General features: G+C 42.0%; 2 protein-coding genes across 6 annotated transcripts; one reads left to right on the forward strand and one right to left on the reverse strand.

Moving 5' to 3' along the window:
• Positions 1-203: 203 nt before the first annotated feature.
• TDG (thymine DNA glycosylase) lies at positions 204-13155 on the reverse strand. 3 transcript variants are annotated; one of them, XM_074825914.1, is made up of 10 exons: positions 13080-13155; positions 9864-10012; positions 7117-7346; positions 6540-6609; positions 5018-5153; positions 4856-4938; positions 4678-4772; positions 2982-3153; positions 2552-2680; positions 204-2439 (listed from the first exon to the last, which is right to left on the reverse strand). In XM_074825914.1, the coding sequence occupies exons 2-10, from the start codon at positions 9955-9957 to the stop codon at positions 2300-2302; spliced, it is 1149 nt and encodes a 382-aa protein (XP_074682015.1). In that variant the 5' UTR covers positions 9958-10012; positions 13080-13155; the 3' UTR covers positions 204-2299. The 3 variants fall into 3 exon arrangements, with proteins under 3 accessions (XP_074682015.1, XP_074682014.1, XP_074682013.1); XM_074825913.1 differs by lacking the exon at positions 13080-13155 and adding an exon at positions 12964-13047 and having other exon boundaries at positions 204-2436; XM_074825912.1 differs by lacking the exon at positions 13080-13155 and adding an exon at positions 12964-13047.
• A 16-nt stretch (positions 13156-13171) lies between these two features.
• On the forward strand, positions 13172-15084 carry UQCC6 (ubiquinol-cytochrome c reductase complex assembly factor 6). 3 transcript variants are annotated; one of them, XR_012623451.1, is made up of 2 exons: positions 13172-13608; positions 14816-15084. XR_012623451.1 is itself a non-coding variant. In XM_074825916.1 (2 exons), exons 1-2 carry the CDS (start codon positions 13520-13522, stop codon positions 14909-14911), a joined length of 204 nt encoding a protein of 67 aa, XP_074682017.1. In that variant the 5' UTR covers positions 13187-13519; the 3' UTR covers positions 14912-15084. The 3 variants fall into 3 exon arrangements, 1 of the variants encoding a protein (XP_074682017.1); XM_074825916.1 differs by having other exon boundaries at positions 13187-13627; XR_012623450.1 differs by lacking the exon at positions 13172-13608 and adding an exon at positions 13635-14082.
• The last annotated feature ends 2782 nt before the right edge of the window (positions 15085-17866 follow it).

Genomic DNA, 17866 nt, shown 5'->3' on the forward strand with positions numbered 1-17866 from the left:
GCTGGAGTGAGAGTTACACAGTTCAGATTATCCTGACTTTCACGTAAGGTGAGGAAACAAGTTTACTTGACAATGAAGTATTTTCATTAAACGTTTACAGAGCTTTGTGACTCCGCTCTGCAGTGTTTGGGTGTAGTACATATCTCATGGTGCGGGCAGACCCCTGCGAGCAAGATGCAAAAGCACATTCTAAGACACTGCAGTACAATTCCTGATTTTATTGTGAAGCAGTGATAGATTTAAGACAGATTAAGAACTTTTGTATTACTGTAATGAAAAGAGCACCAGTTCTGAGGGAGTACACATAGAATGGCAATATTTAGTGAAACGGTCATTGTACACTTAACTGTATTTTATACCTAGATAACCTAGTAGGTGACTCTGTTAAAGAAGAGACCTTTCCCTTCCCATCAAACAGGATAGCTTTACAGTAGTTACCTCCTACTGTGCTACATACTCAGCAGTGCTAATTACATGCTTCTAGTTTCGTTGAAAAATAAAATTGAATTGTAACAAATCCCTGATGCAAGATACTTTGAGCACCTGCAGGAAAACGTCCATGTAAACAGCAATACGTGATACAGTACACTTTAAATAACAGACAAGACAAGTCCTATACCTTTTTGACAATATACTGAACAGCTTTATGCTGAAGCTAATAAACACAATCAGAACCATAATGCACACTTTCTTGATTTAAGATGCTCAGAATTAAGCCACATAATTTGGGAAGAAAACTGTAAACATCATGCCTGCCTCACAACAGGTTGACAGTGTGTGATCTCAGTGACAGCTGAGGGTTAGAATCTACACTAACTAGTTACCCTCCATGCCTGACAACCGTCACTGGCTGTGAGGAAAGGATAAAACACACCGGTACAGGAATCTCTGACCAGTGTGGATTGTGGAGATACTGTTCGTATCTATTTTTCAAGTATGTGAAGCACCTACTGTCATAAGATCATCAAAACTTTAGTGTTTTGATCAACTTATTGCTTTTACTTCATCTCTTCCTCACATGATAAAAGAGGGAAAGAAGATGATGGTTAGGCACAAGCATGGAACCTCTCTTCTTTCTCAGTCACTAATATTGGCCAAAACTGTGTCTCATTTGAGCAAGTTCCTCAGAAGAGAGCTGTAGTTTCTACAGCTGACTTCTTATTCACAGAACAGCCACCCTTATATTGAACCTATTATTTTTTACCTGTAAGAAAGACAAATAAGGAGAACACCCTCTAAGGTCTTAATAGCTTGAAGAGAACCGAGTGTTAAAAACTGTTAAAATCGCAAACCTCTTTCACCCTCTGCTAATTGTACCTGATGTAAACAATGCAGCTGTGCTGGTTTTTACAGGGAATGTGGTCTTTCAATTCCCTGCAATGTAATTTGTTCAAAGGGGCTGTCTCCTGCTAAAGGTCAGGTGGAGAGACTAATCACACAGAAATGACTGAGAATTTAAATGCCACAGAATTCAAGAACCACCAAAGTTGGGGTTTTTTTTGTTTGTTTGAGTTTTTTTTGGTGGTTTTTTTTTTTTTTAAGGAATTCCAGTTCCTTACATTGGAATTTAAGGGGGAAAGAGATGGAGTGGTAGGCACACCTTACCCTAAGACAGGTCAGCTAGAATATTTAGGTCCTGTCCTGTGCGACACAAATTTTCCTCCCCAGTGTTGTGACTTGAGATGATGTCTCCACTCCCTTAATCCTGAATATGGTCCAATCACTAAACAGAGCTCTCTCCTCCCACCCAGAAAATACTCAGTACCCACAGCTGCAGAACACAACTTTCTGCACTTTTTTTAAGGTAAAAGGCAGACTTAAAAAGCACAATTTGCTTAACTGTGCATGATTAAAAACATCACTTCATTTAAGATAAGGGTACACTTCCCATTTTCCCCTCTGGATATAAAAGGATTATGAGATATCCAAATACTGAGGCATCAGTAAAAAGTATACTGCTGCTGTTACTATTACATTGCGATTTATGGAATAAAATTAACGCCCCAAAGAAATCTTCACAAATGAGAAAGCAATTTGTCAAAAACTGCAAGAAATGGTATACATTAAATATAAAACTCATATACAAAAAAGGGCTAACTTTTTTTTAAAAAGTTTGGACAGTTCCTTAAAATTATCTAGTTCATTGATTTGAGCCTACCACACACTTACTTTGGACTATAATAAAATAACTAGAGGAGATAAAATACTATGAAAATGCTTCAGTTGGAGAACCGAGGTACCAATCTTGATCACTGCATTAAAACTGCAGCACGTATGCATAGCCGAGAAGAAACAGCTCTCACGCACTGCTTCCCTCTTCCTCCCGTGTCACACCAGCACCGAACTCTGGAATCTGGTCTGCAAAGGACTGTGTCATCCATTGTCCATTAGGAACGTCACCGAAGGACGACCCCTCACAGTACTGTGGATTGCTTGCTGCTAGAACAAACAAAAATAATAAAATACAGTTTTTAAAATGCAGCTGATACCACTAAGTATTTGTTCATAAGTAATGGTTTACAGACCGAATGCCCCAAGCACCGCACTTTACCAGTTCCATTTGAAGAGAAATTGCACTGTTCACTTTCATACAGTGCACGATCACAGTAAGCTCCTCCATACGCCGCTTCATAACCTGGATCGTATTTTTCTTCTTTGACAGCCATCTTCTTAGCATCCTCTGCCAAAACAGAAGACCTCAAGTATTAATATTCAGAACAAAAACGATCAGAGCGCTTTTATCGGAGAACACTTGAAAAAACAGCCACCCACTCTACAAGATAATCCCTGCTCCCCTTAGATAAAGACTGTACTAAGAAGAGAGTGGAACCTGTAATTCTACACCAATGATTTAGAGAAGATGGCACATCTCCTCCCACACCCCCCCCCCCCTTAAATTCTTCATTTCTTTTTGCTGGGGAAACTGCTACTTGTGTTGTACACTACATTTTAATAAAGGATTAACAAAATAACCACTATACCTTGTGCAAGTTGCAAGTCAAATGTGTACTGCACCTCCTGCACATCTGTGTTTGGTGCGATGCCTTTCAGTTGGTCCCTTAAGTCTTTCAGTTTTATGTAATAATGAACTTTATCTTGTGCACGAGGAAACTGAGCACATCTTGCACTGGATGATGGCATAACGTAGCAGAGCTTGAGACAAAGAGCAAGAAAAATAGCATTACTGGTCCCTGAGCTATGAAATAACAGTTAACCTCACTGTTTTAACCCTTTGGACAAACTTGAACTAATGCCATGGATGGTTGTGGAAGAGGATAATAGGAGTCTCTCATTTTTCTCGGCCAGCTAGATATCTTGCCCTGAAGAGAGGGGCCGATTATCAGCTGCTGAAGCAAGGACAATTTCCACCAGTTGTTTACATGCTGCAGGAGAAGCAGTACCAGCATGTGTTACAAGAAGTACAACCTACAAGTGTATGCCAGAGAGTGGAGCACACTCCAGAGCTCCCTGCACAAGCAGAGCTCTGAGCCAGAGAGCCCGCAGAGGAGTACGTGACAGCACGCAAACACCCAGACCCATGAGGGAGGCACCACAGGTTCATTAGCCTGGCTTCTTGGCCAAGTGCGTCTGCATCATACTTGCCAGGGTTTGAAACTCTGGAGTTAGTGTGGCTGAAGCCAATTAAAGGGTCTCTACCTCTGCCAACAGCCCGAACTAAAGACATAAAGTTAGTTCAGGAAAAAGGAATTGTATCCAATACTTTTATTACCATGCAGTATTTATGAACAAGTACTAGTAAAGAGGACTATTTAACTTTCTTACAAATACATCTCCTGTGGAAGTCTTTTAAGAGCTACTTAAGAAGCAAGCACTTTATCAACAACAATTCTTCAGGCTCTGATGGCAACACTTCACCTTTAGGAAGGACAGCTTAAACCAAGCTTAAACTTTCAGCACTAGTAATTAGGGATAGAAATAAAAACAACTCAAACTTTTGAATTGACAAAGTCATGAAGCTTTGGTATAAGCTACCTTAGCAGGTAGTGTAATTGCCTTTGCCTTAATCTGTTTATAAGGACAGGTTAAACAAACCTATATGTGATGATACACAGCTGGTCTCTCGAGATATCTTCCAGCATGTCTATGACTAACACACTCTGCATCAAACTGTTCACTTTATCTTAAGTGTCCAATTTAATTTCAAGCTGCAAATCAGCTTAAGAAGACTGAGTATGATGGAAGTGCTTGGGCATGCCCAGATCCAGTAATGCCACAGCTTGTTGTGTGTCACAGCACAACGATGGACTTACTATTCTTTCTCCTCCACTGTGGCACTACTAGCACCATGGTCATGTTCGGTATCAAAATTCAGTAACACATACAGGGAATTGGACACAGAGAATCAGATGGAAGTAGATGATAGTTATCGTAAAAGCATGTATTTTTTATTCATATAGTCCTCAGAGAATGAACTAACCTACTAACCATACTACACCATTTCCCAAATGAAGTCTGCAAGTCTGAAGAAGCTGCATTGAAAATGTGTGCAAAAACTGCACTATCCCCCCTTTCTCTATTTAAGTAAAAGCCTTTCACATCCCTGGCACCTTGGGCAAATTTTGATGTTATCCTAAGTGCGTGCAAGTTCTGCGACTCTGTTAGTTTTGAAACAACCAAAACAGAGTGCCATGTTTTCGTCTCAGTATCAATACTTACAGTTTCTGTATCTGGCACTTTGTGTGGCTGCAGTCCAAATTCCAAGTTCTTAACTTTTATTCCAAAAACTTCTTTACTAAAAATTTCATAAATACCTAGAATGAAAAGAAGATGGGATAAGTGGACCCAAAAAAACCCTACTGACAGAACAAATTCATTTAAAAGTCAAGGTTCTCACATTTTCCATTGAAAGCTGCTATACGGGGTTTGTACTTCTGTAACTTCTGCATCAGAATTCGCCCCCCTTCCCGAAACTCTTTGCTAAAAGAGAAAGTACTCAAAATTATAATCACAACTGTTAATTGATCGATAAGCACGCTATTCCTGCTTGTTAGCCTACCTGGAGAGGTCTTTGCTTCCAGGTGTTGTCCTTTCAACCATGTTTGTAAATCCAATCCCATATTTATGCGGCAAGGTGTGGTCATCCATATGGTTCAGCTGTTCGTTACTTAGGCCAGACATGAACAGACACTTCCCTGTGAAGCAGGAAGATACACATTTGTCTTTTTCTAAGGAAAAGAAAAAAAAAAAAACCAACCAAAAAAAAAACCCCCTCGACTGGCAGAGTACTGGAATACTAAAGGAAGAACCTATGTTAACAGAGCATCAGTTAATTTGGGAAGACTACTGCCCTATCCAGAAAAGTTTAAACCAGCCAAAGTTACTTTGTCTACTGCAAGAGGATAGAAAAATCCCCAGCGAACAACAGGAATTCCTCACCACTATCCTGTGTATGGAAACCAGTCTTTCATTCTAAAAGATCAGTACAGAGCTTTAGATTCTGCAATTCACTTAAGCAGGGAGTGAGTGCAATCAATATGGATTTTGTGGGAAAGAATGTGGCAAATACACGTCAGCTTTCTTTTACAACCTTGCCATCGCTTCTCCTTGCACTGGGCCTCTCTGACAGAAGATGTTGACATCTTACGCTCATATTTAGGAAATAAAAGTACAGTCTGGGTGATATGCACTGCCAATCTCTTAAGCCCAAATTAACCACAGCCAGCTCCTAACAATTCGGGAAGGTTACAAACACATGGATTTGTCAGAGCATGCGTATCTGGTCTGCTTCTCGGTAAAGGAGGCTGTTAGTCGGGTTAGTCTGCAGAACACTCGAGAAATACCCAAGCCTGATTTACAAGTCTGATGGACACCAGAAGCGTTTTGGCTGGAGTATCACAGGGCTGCCCATGTGGAGCTCTCTGCTACCACATCTGGAATGGCTCTCAATACGCAAAACACAGCATTTCAGCAGAGTTCAGGTATGATCTTTATGACAACATGCTGCAGAAAATGTTACTTAAAATGGAAAAATACCTAGGAAAAAGTATCTGTCTGGAGAATCAGGTATGCTACATGCATATACCTGCTGGGAAAGAGCAATGGTTTTTGGTTTTTCATCAGGTCTAAACAAGCTTTCTAAGAGATGAATAAATGCAAACAGAAGAAGGCTTGCTGAAATGCATTTTTAGGAAAATGTTTGTGTAGTTTCATTTTATATCAGAAATTGATGTCTGTTAACTTACCCTTGATAACTCAAGTAGTAGAGTTTTAAATTTTATCTCTTATGCCTCTTATCTAATATGCCAAGAAGCTATCTGGTAATATGGTGTTTACATGACAATTCTAAACCTACACTGAAAGTCGCTGATTATTCCTCTTTTATTCTCTCTTACATATGGTATTTGAAAGAAGTAATTATGAGATTTAAATCACTCTGGGATGGTTAAAAGCAAAATCCCTCTCTGCATCAAAAAAAAAAAAAAAGCAAAAAAGAAATCCCAAGCCAATTTAATTAAAATGCCATGAGTTCTAACAAAGTTCTGCAAATTCTGTAAGAGGAAAGGAAATCAAAAACGTACAAAAATGGTTTCCAGGTCCAGGGTAATGGTGTCCTTTGTAAGCTGCCATCAAGCCAGGGTTTATGCCAATCTACAAAGATACCAGTCCATTTTAACAATGAGAACACGGCTTGCTAGTCAGGAATTTAATCAAGTTACAGTAAGGATGCTTATTCATTTATCTTTAAGTTACTGTCAGTAAAGAAAACTGTGTTAATGGTACCTTCCATCATTATTTAAAAAAATTGTCAACTTTATAGCAGTGTCTCATTTAGATGTGCAATCTCAAAAGAGCAGCTAGCTCACAGTGTGTTTTACAGCCACCGGTGTAGCGCTTCCAGTAAATAAAGTGTCAAGTAACGGTCTCTCATGACTATGTATTATACGTAAGCCTTAGATTTCTCAGAAGTTAGAACTATGTTACTATGATTTTTGACAGAAAATGCAAAGCAGCTCTACACACAGGAAACAGTTTATATAATTTATCTTGCAAGATTGTGCCATATAAGCAATATAGATAAGTAAGCAGAATGTAACTCATAACTAGTGAGTACAGAGTATTCACTTTTCTACCTAATCTTATAACTGAGTTACTTACTATTACAATGTCCAGATCAAAGGTCAAAATATCAGGTAAAGTCTTGGTCAGAAGCTCAGCTTCAGATACACCATTAAAACGGTCCACTTTTCTTTTGACTTTAAAAGTATCTGTGATCTTTTCTTGTTTGCCTTTTGACTTGGCTGATTTTTCTTTTTTAGCAGCAGGCTTTTTGGGTTGCTTTGGCTCAGTTGCTTTGGCTTTTCTTTTCCTTCCTCCTTTTTTAACTTCTGAAACACAGAGCAAATATCCCTTTTGTACATTTCTAATGTTGCAGCGTGGATATTCAAAAAATACTGAGCTAAATGTAAGGATACAAGAAGAAATCAGACAGATAAATTCACCTTAAAAATTCATTAATTTAAACAATTATCAGATGAATCTTGGTTTTGCAGGCTCAACACAGAGCTAGCCTGGGTCTCTCTGTACCACAGACACACTACTCACAGGCAACTATGCTGACTTAGGATACAAACCAAGAATAACCTCATGGGTAGGTTATGTTGTTTACATGCTGTATGTAACAACCCATTGGAAACAGTTTCATTACTTTTGGAGGATATGGCAGAGCATCAAAGCTTAGGTTCCAAGGAATGTGACAGTAAGTTTTAGTCCAGTATTCACACTTCAGCTTCTAAATATGAAAGTTGATTGTTACAGATCACATATTGAAGAAACTGAACAGCACGTCCAGTGCATCATATAGCAAGGTAACATATGAGACCTTCAGGATCTCAGTTTGAATGAGTGGTACCAAACATTAATTTTAATTACAAAATGCAAATATGAAGTAGTCCCTGTTCACTCACTTGAAACTTCCTCATCTTCTGGCCCTTAAAGCTTAGAGATTCAAGCAGCACAGGTACTGGTCATGACATGACCACTCAGACATTGCTCTCTATCCTCGTTCATTAATAATGTCAAGCCGCAGAACACAACTTGAAAAATATGAAAACATATTTAGCAGCAATCAGCAAAGAGCCAAAGTAATCTATTACTTTAAAACAGAGACTTCCATCTTATTTTCAAAATTACTAGATGAAAATCTCCCTCAGATAAGAAATAAATACAGTGGATACCAGGGCACTGCCCTAAGTCTGCAAACTTTTGGGGGCTATTCTTGTAAGAAAGCTGAGTGCAAACAAAAAGGAGGACAAAAGCCATGTGAAATTCCCACTGCACCACTGGGGCAACTGCTTAGGAAAGCTGTAAGTAACAGTACTCAAGCTATAGTCTAGTTACAATGAAGAAGAGACTAAAAAGGCACAGACTTGGTGAGGCACATAAGCAGCTTTTCTTTCCTACCCCTTGAAGAGTTCAGAGATTTTTCATGTGACGGCAAAATGTCACAGATACTCTGACTCCTCTGAGTGGGATGTATTTCAAATGGAAGCAGGATAATGTTCTCCTAACTCTCACGCTGATCAGGTACCTACCAACCAGACACTGTCATGAAAGATGAACAATGCCAGGGCAGCCTTTCAGCGTATAATCCTAGAAATTTTACTTTTTTCATCACAGCAGGGAGCTGGACTTCAAATCTTTGCCTTTCATATACACTCCTGGAAATTTCACACACATTTGGTAAATTTTCAAGCCCTGCCTTTGAAGACATTATTCAACTTCCAATTCTTGCAAAAATATTAGGGAACAGCTTCAAAACAGAAGATTACAGTTGTCCAAAAAATACTTGAGAGTGCAGTCAAACAGTGTGCTCACGGTGACATCACGTTATCCAGTAATAAAGCTGCAAAAGAAGCCTAACTACATAGCACTTGTGATTTATCCTAGCTGTAGTGAATAATTCTGTGAATGAATTGAGCAGTCACGACTACTTTAAACTGGAAGTTTTCTTCCTATGATTTCATCTGGCCATGCATTACAACTAAAAAAAAAAAAAAAGAAAAAAAAGAAAACATCTTATCAAAGGATGCACTTAAACAAGCAATGTCATTGCATGAACTGGCTGATAGGTTACCTTAGTACAAAGAGCTCTGACCTACATCTAAATATTAAAAGCAAGATGAAACTCATCGTGAGAGTATTTGCTATAGAATCAGAATTTAAGCATGGCAGAGATCACTGCTTTTTTCACCTGGCAAAGAGCAAGCAGAATAACAGAACAAGGGGTCTTTTCTTGGCATGGTTACTGTAAAGCCTAGGTGTACAAAGTCCTAGAGGGGGAAAGGAAAGGCAACATACAAGTGCATAAAGTACAAAACTTGTAGTGCACTGTTTGTATTTGTTTAAATAAGCCTCACTAAAACCAAACAATCCTTAGAGCATATAAGCAATTCACTATCTGTGATTACTACAACACACTAAACCACCATTTAAACAAAAATATTTTGAATAAACAGTATTATACTGTACTCCTCTTGCAGAAATTAAAAAAAAAAATGTTTTGAACTCAGACTTCTAAAAGAAAACTTCTAACAGTATATTAAAAGCCATGAAATCAGCCAAAAATAATACATTTATCTATTGAAACAAAATTCTCCTTTTTGTGAAACAAGATGACTTTTTGAGACTGAACAATGTGAATACTATCACCCGGGTTGACTTCTTATCTTTTTAACTGTCTGGTAAAAAATGTTACCTAAAGAATTCAATTAATCAATACTTCCTCAGAGAGCATCAAGACAATGAAATCCAGTAGGTCCAAAGAAGCAGCTGAAGACCAATAATTTTCTTCCCCAATCAATTAATAACGTTTTAACTCACTTAGCACAGCCCAGTCAAACTACCTTTTGGAGGTTCCTGAGCAATGTTTGGCTCTGGAATGCCCTCTAGAGTCGGCTGCTCAGTCATGATTTCCATGTTAGGCGCTGCAGTCATCATCTGATGGAACGGAAACGTGTAAAATGCTTGAGCTTGCTGAAGATACGCGTAGTATCTTAGAAAGGGAGGAAAAAAGAGATATAATTTATCAACAATTTAGAAACTTAGTGGCGTACCAAACAGACTGTAAACATCAATCTTTATCAAGGCTGGCGTGTACTGCACTTACATTCTCCATTCTATTAACAAGGCAGTAAATTATCCAAATCCACTAAGCAATCTGACTGCTTAGCTGGTTATCAGGTGATGTTAAACCCAACATTAATAGTACAGTTCTCTCGTGATTAATGCGAAAGAAACACAACACTTGTAAGCAAAGTGTAGAGCTTTTCCTTTTTTTCTGAAAAAACACTGTAGCACACATTACCAAGGCAAACTATCAAACATACTGACAAATTACAAGACAAGAGAGTTAAAATCCTCTGGACTTCAAGTTTCCCAAGTTTTAGATTTTCTTAATGTCATACCAGTTACTTTATCTGATATGATACAGAATGGATGAATCATTCTAGCCTTCAAAGCATTATGAATACGCACCGCATGAGCTACCACACAGATTATTAAACAGCTTTAACAAATCATGTGGCAGATGTTGTCCAATTATCTCACTCTGGATCCCAACAGAAATACTGCACTTATTCTACATGGTATTGTGTGTATACACACACACAGACACACAGAGATTCAGTCTCCTTCCATGCACAAAGACATTTTTCCATATACAGCTCTTTTGCTCCACACATTTATTAGTCACATACATCCCTCACACTCCAACACAAACTTCTGCTTCATACTGTCATTCCCTTATACCTACGCAGCCGCCTTCTTGTCCAGAATCTACTGCCATACAAATACATAAAGATTTTGTGAATAGTAAATTTTCCAGAAATAATTTTATCATCTCAAAGCTATTCATAGAAACACCAAATAATTTTTTGATATACAGATTGGCTATTTGGCCAAGAAGGCCAAGAGCATCCTGGCTTGTATCAGCAATAGTGTGGCCAGCAGGACTAGGGAAGTGATCTTACCCCTGTACTCGGCACTGGTGAGGCCACACCTCGAATATTGTGTTCACTTTTGGGCTTCTCACCACAAGAAAGACATTGGGGTGCTGGAGCATGTCCAAAGAAGGGCAGCAAAGGTGGTGAAGGGTCTAGAGCACAAGTCTTATGAGGAGCAGCCGAGAGAACTGGGGTTGTTTAGCCTGGACAAGAGGGGCCTCAGGGGAGACCTTATGGCTCTCTACACGAGAGGAGGTTGTAGTGAGACGGGTGTCGGTCTCTTCTCCCAAGTAACAAGTGATAGGACAAGAGGAAACGGCTCAAGTTGTGCCAGTTGAGGTTTAGACTGGATATTAGGAAAAATTTCTTCACCTAAAAGGTTATCAAGCACTGGAACAGGCTGCCCAGGGAAGTGGTTAAGTCACCATTCCTGGAGGTATTTAAAGACCTGTAGATGTGGTTCTTAGGGACATGGTTTAGTGGTGGGCTTGGCAGTGTTACGTTTACAATTCGACTTGATGATCTTAAAGGTCTTTTCCAACCTAAATGATCCTATGATTATAAATATCTCAAAAGAAGGGACCATTCTCCATTATGCAAAGGGTATTTAAGAATCCCACTGTAAATCAGATTTATGTCAGAACAGCCCAAATACCTGCCCTGAATCAAGGATAATAAATCTGAACATGGGTCTGTCAAATTCCTGGGGAAGCTGCCTAACAAAGTCACAGGAGATTTTTAGAGTACAGTAAATACCTCAAGCCCCCAAGCTGGAAGAGTTCCATTTTATATAAAATACTTGTTCAATTACTGAACCCAGCAAAACTGATCTTCAGATTTGTATTGGGAAACACAACTTAAGACATGTCAAATCCAGCTCATAATAAATGTGTAATCATACAGAGCAGAACAGTGTGAGTAAGAGAGATGTGAAATCATCTAACCCAAGACCACATGTCTTCTTGTAATACATGCCTCCTTATTTTATGCATATATAAAGTCTCCTTCTTGTAAAGGGAATAAAATTCCCTTTAAACAGAGGAAAACTTGCACCATATCATGGACAAGTCCCCTAATCACATGGTGATAAGATGAAAGGGAGCTTTTACCCCTACCTCTAAGCTTCGTATACATTTTTTAGGTCATTTTTCTTGCACGGGTTCAGAAACACAATTTTTTGTTATTGATGTATGTATTATGGAACATTTAAATAAATATTTTCAGTTCCACAAGGAAAAGGCAGTGATTTAACCCCCCCTTCAGTTCATACTAAAAATGAAAGAAAAAGAGAGAAGAGAAAAAGATGTCCACGGGAGCAAACCCAAATATTAAAGCATCCACAAACCCACCTCCACACCCACAGGCCCCCATAGTCTACACGCACGAGTTTCTTGACACACGGCGAGCCCCATCCCACCCGTCCCGGGGGGTACCATCATGCAGGGCTGCCTCGCCTGCCCTACAGCCTCAACACCCCCAACACCCCCCGCCCCCGGGTAGCGCCCACCCCGCCCGCAAACCTCCCCCCGTGAGCTCGCCCCAACTTTCCTCCCTTCTCCCACGCACACGCCCCCCCTCCCCGCAGGTCCCCACCGCACGCCAGTCCCACTTTACCCCCCCCGCCCCGTACCACCACTAACCCCACGCACCCTCCCAAGCAGAGCTCCCGCTCCGGGTGGGCACCTCCCCCGGCGCCCACCCGCGATACACGAACGCGGCAGCGCGCCCCCCGCTCCCCACAGCCCAACGCCTCCGTCCACCCCCACCACGCTCCCCCACAGGCCGCCCCACGGCCCTGGGCCTATCCCGCCGCGCCCACTCCCACCCCCCGCCCGGGACTGCCTCCCCTCCCCTCGCCTCCCGCTTTGTGCCTGAGGGGGGGCTCTCGGGCTTGGGGGCCGCCACAGCGCGGCCCCGGTTCCCCCCTAGCCGCGGGGGAGAAGGACAACGGCGATCCCCAACGCGAGGCCTGAGGCGGCCCCGGGCCCCCGGGTACCGGTACCTGCCCAACTCCTGGGCCTCCATGCCGGGCGCGGAGCCTCCCGGCGCCGATGGGGCCTATTGTCGCCGGCCGCCCCCCGCCGCCCCCTCCCCCCGCGCCTCAGCGCCCCGACCGACCTGCCGGGCAGCCCCGCGTCACGTGAGCAGCGGCGGCCAATAGGAGCGCGCAGCCGGCCGGCCGCGCCGGGGAGGGCGGGGCGCGGGGAGGGGGCGGTGCCAGCACCGGCGGGGAGGTGGCTCCCCCCGGCCGCACCGGCCGCCGCCTGGGCCGCGGGAGGAGGCGGCGGGCGCCTCCGGTGGGCCCGCCCTGGCCTGAGGGCTTCGGCGCCTACGCCACAGCTTGCCCCGCGTCACCCGCGGCGGGGTACGGCTCCGCGAGGGGACCCCGCCGCCATGCCGCGGCCGCCCGGGAGGCGGGGGGGCGGTGACGCACGTCCGGTGCGGTAGGGGGGTGTCGGGCCGGCGCCGCAGGGCCTCTCCCGCCTCTGCGAGCCCCTCCGTGAGGAGGAGGAGGAGAGGGGGGAACGCCGCTGCCTTCCCGCGCCCTCCCCGCGGCCATGCCCGCCGGCGTGCCGTGGCCCACCTACCTGAAGGCGCTGGCGGGCAGCATGCTGGCCATGTTCGCCGGCGCCGAGGCCGTGCACAGGTACTACAGGCCTGACCTTGTAAGTGCCGGGGCCGTTCCGGTGGCTGGTTGCGTTATGGAGCCGGGTAGCGGCTCTGCGGGGTGGGGGGTGCCCCGTAAGGGGTGTTGTGTAGAAAGGGCTCCGGTCTGGCCTCTGAAGAAGGAGCGACCGGGTCCTTTGGGAGCTGCCTTCAAACTGGCGACGTGGTATCGAAAATAAAAAAGCTACGTGAACTTCTTCAGAAAGGGGTTTTTCTGCTGTGGGAAGCTGGTGTTTGAAAAGAGCGTGCAAAAGTGGTGAGAAGGGGTTATACTAGATTTAAATAGACTTTTTTTACCCCTGCAATGGAAATGAGATGACCAAAAGTATACTTCAGAAACAAGGACAGACAGAGTGGACTACCAAAACTGCAATCACTGGGAACCAAGCTCCAATTGAGACCATCCACCAGGAATATTAATGGTCGATTTGGTCTTTTGGAGGCCTTCTGACTTGTAAGCCTTATCCTCCTGCTCTTGTATACTTTCGATTTTTTTAAAAACACTCTTCTATTTTCAGATTGAAAATAAGTTAAAAAGTCACTGTGCTTGAGTTGTCATGTCAAAATTTAAGTAATGTGGCTTAAATCATTGATAAATGTGTAAGAATTAATGTATTTTAATAGTGTCTACCGTAGCCTTTGTTGCAGGCAAATAGGCATTTTTATTCAGAATGATCTAATGATCAACACCTCTCTAAACCAGCATGAATTTTGAGGAGGTATAGCTCTTAAAATGTCATGTCATCTGTTCTCTTTTACTTTTTTAAATTTCATCTCCAGTTTCCGTGTTTAATTTCTAAAACAAAGGTTGAAGCAGTGAAACTTATTCCTCTGTTACCAAGAGAAAGAATATGTGTGGAAACTTCAACTGTACTAGACATCTCGACCAAACTTACTTTCTTAAATGGGAAAAAGAAGCTTTGTCCATTGTTGATTTGTCCATTCTTCTTCTTCCTTTTTTTCAAATCATATTTTGCGACTTTAAAATAAGAGTCAAATTACAAAAAGGTAATAGGCTAATTTTTAAGATGTTTCGCATGTAAGAATTACACTCTGCTCAAAAAAGGTGGCGATATAATCACAATTTAGCTATAATGCTGTCTCTTACAGAGTATGCTAACTTAACTGTTTTGTGAGTTTAGTTTTTCTTCTGTCACAACACTGACATCTTTCTCTGTTTTTAACAGAGTATACCTGAAATACCTCCTAAGCCTGGAGAACTGAAAACAGAACTGTTGGGTCTAAAAGAAAGATCAAGCAAGGTTCAGACTTCACAACAGTGACCAGAATTTACTTATGTTATGAAAACTGGAACTGATAAAATATTTGTTCAGCTGTCTCAACTGCAGAAATCCATACGTGAAATACTGTAGTCCCTTGATACTTTTTTGTTTTCTTTAAGCAGGATTACAAGCAACATTAAAAATAAATGTACAGCGAATACTGTTCAGTCGAATCGGTTATCTGCCAAAATTCTTAATGAGTTCTTAAATCTTGATTGCAGTGTAAGTATCCTTCAGAATAAAAGATGTAAACTCATATTGGTAAGTCTGATGGAATTTGAAACTTTTCAGCTGATCAGCAAGTATAGGAAGTTTAGCATATTGAAAAGTCAAGCTTTTATGGCCACTCATTACCTTAATAAGCTTACCTGTTCATCTGTAGTAGAACCCCACTTACCCGTTGGCATTTCCCCCCCCTTTTAAACTTTAATTCAGTTTTACTGGACATAACCCAGAACCTGGTGCAGTAAGTGATGGCATGTACAAGTAAGAAAGATTCCTTATTGCAGCGCTTCTTGCACTGGACTCCTAATGCTGGCTGACTGCTGCAGTGGCAGTTACATTGGCTTTCTGTCTGTATTACTAATAGGAAATCTACTTTGGTTTGCTGTAAGGCTGGGGAGGGTCTTACAGCTTGGTTGTATTAGTTAAAATGGGACAATATGTACAGATTTCACTGCAATTACATAGTTTGTACTCCATTTGGGCATCTTCTGTTTATGTCTGATTTTGATAGCTGTAAATACACAAAACTCTGAAATAACAGCTGCAAGTTTACCTTTCAGTCCTGAAATAGGATTGCCACAAAACTTTCACACCAGGAACTCCAGAAGATACACAAAGTCAACATCCTACAAAGATGGTACGACAACCCATTTTTGAATGGTATGCAGTAAAGCTTGTGAAGGTTGGGGATTGCTTTACCTTGAGAAAGGTACCCAGACAAGGCACAGGCTGCACCCTCAATTCTCACTCAGGTTTAACTTGGGGGGGAAAAGAAAACCACAATCTGACAGATGACCCATTAAGGAAACAAAAAACCTTCCTGATTCCTACTGGCAAGGTACCTGGAGCTCTCATAATAGCAGAGGGATCCAGGAATGATCCCTGAAAGTGTTACTTTCACATCTGTTCCAGCTGTGAAGCTGTTATTTTATATATGTCTCCGTAAATTGGAATTGGTTTTCCTAGGATGAAAAGCTCATAGTTCCTCTGCATGTGTATGTGCCTCTGCTCTTGCAGTTTTGCAACTGTTGGCTGATCTGGAAAAGCAGCCAAGGTGTGATGAGATCCTCTCCTGCTCTTGTGTGCCCATGTGGATGTTCAGGCTGCAGCCTGTACTTAGAGAGACTGTGATCTAGTAATACTATCAGGCACCTTTATCAGTGATAGCAGCATAAAAAGGCCTCAAGTAAATCTCAGATGTCAAGCCCAAATGAAATCAATGAAACATCTTACTAGGTCCAGTTCTGGTGAAACTTTTTCCTTCACTGTACCTAAACAAAGCTGAGATTGACAACCTTCCACCTCAGCGTAAGATAAAGTTTATTGAAGAGACAAGATGAGGCAGTTCAGCAGTATTTTGTTCCTGTTCTAACTAGGGCAGGACCAACAGGTTTTCAATTATCCCTTTAAAGATCCAGGACTCACCAAACCTTACCGTATTACACTTTGTCAGAGTATCACCTCTGTCACTGTTGCTGACTTCTGACACAAAAGATGCATTTCTCCCTATTTTCTAAAGGCTGCAGGGTGAAGTTGGTACTAATTTGGCTTGGATTTCTAAATGTATCCTGCTGCTGATGGAAACTGAGCAACAGGGAGCATCTGTTTTACCCCAGCCTTTTCTGGCAGAGGGAACGGTTCTCATTAGTGCCCATCTAGGAACAGCAAAGCTGACACTACACCAGGTTTTAACAGCAGAGGAGACACCCCCAGAATTGGCATGACAGCAGCACAGAAATAGCCCCAGTATGACTGGGAGACGCTTCTTAAACAGCATTAACACTGTTTTGCTTCAGAGCTGACTTAAAAAAAAAAAAAAGGGCAAGCTTACAACTGCATTTTGTGCTTATTAATAGCAAACACTTGTCACTCCAGGATAGAGAAAGCAGCTGGACCACAGCTATGTTGCACATGATATTCTCAGCTGAGGAAGATGAAAAAAGAACAAAGCATGACTCTCAAGTGTGCTCTTTATTATTTCTGAAATTGAATTAGATGTCATCCTAAAACCAGTCAAGGCATTGAGAGCTTCAGCTATTTAGCAGAGCAAAGGTTGCTTAAGTCTACAAGAAATGAACAGATTAAGAACACTGGCTGTAGCAAGCAACCCTACACTTCCACTACTCCTTGGTTTGTTTAGCTATAGAATCACTCTTAACCATACAGTAAGCCCAAGCTACAATTGTTACTCAGGCTGGTTGAGAGAGAGGTGTGTATTGATGATATACTCAAGTGTATCACTAGAAGTGATATTTTAGGAAGTATTAAATCAAAACCTTAGCAGCAGTTGGTTGCTACAGAGCACAAAAGTTCCACTGCCATAGTAAGAGGACCATGCCTTAATGGTGCCCCTGCCCTATTCAGTAACATACCAACAAAGGACTGGTATTAAAGCTGATACTGCTAGCTGCTGAACTACACGCTAGGGTTAGACCACTCAGCATCCTCTAATAACAAAAGGCTCTTACAGTGCATCTAAGATACTACCACAGTGAGCAAAAAAACAAACCCCCCCAACTCCCTCAAAAAAACAAAACTAAGCTCCCAGTCCTTGACATCTGAAACCACATACTTCAGTGAGGCCAATATCTGCATAAACCCTAACACAATAACCACACTGACACCGGGCATTTGTATTTATTGCATGGAAACAGTATTGGGGCAATATAGAAGCAGCCTAGTAAATGGAAAGCAAGTTCTTCAGGTCAGTGGTTAGTGCCCTCACCTAAT

This window comes from Strix aluco, chromosome 5 (assembly GCF_031877795.1).
Source record: "Strix aluco isolate bStrAlu1 chromosome 5, bStrAlu1.hap1, whole genome shotgun sequence".
NCBI classification, from domain to species: domain Eukaryota; kingdom Metazoa; phylum Chordata; class Aves; order Strigiformes; family Strigidae; genus Strix; species Strix aluco.

Coding starts and splice junctions, on each gene's coding strand:
- TDG (XM_074825912.1), bottom strand. CDS start 12,986: ATGGAGGCCCAGGAGTTGGGCAG. Junction 7,347..9,863: donor TGCTCAGGAACCTCCAAAAG/GTAGTTTGACTG, acceptor TCTGTGTTTCAG/AAGTTAAAAAAGGAGGAAGG. Junction 3,154..4,677: donor AAGTGCCAGATACAGAAACT/GTAAGTATTGAT, acceptor CTTTGTCTCAAG/CTCTGCTACGTTATGCCATC.
- UQCC6 (XM_074825916.1), top strand. CDS start 13,520: ATGCCCGCCGGCGTGCCGTGGCCCACCTACCTGAAGGCGCTGGCGGGC. Junction 13,628..14,815: donor GGTACTACAGGCCTGACCTT/GTAAGTGCCGGG, acceptor TGTTTTTAACAG/AGTATACCTGAAATACCTCC.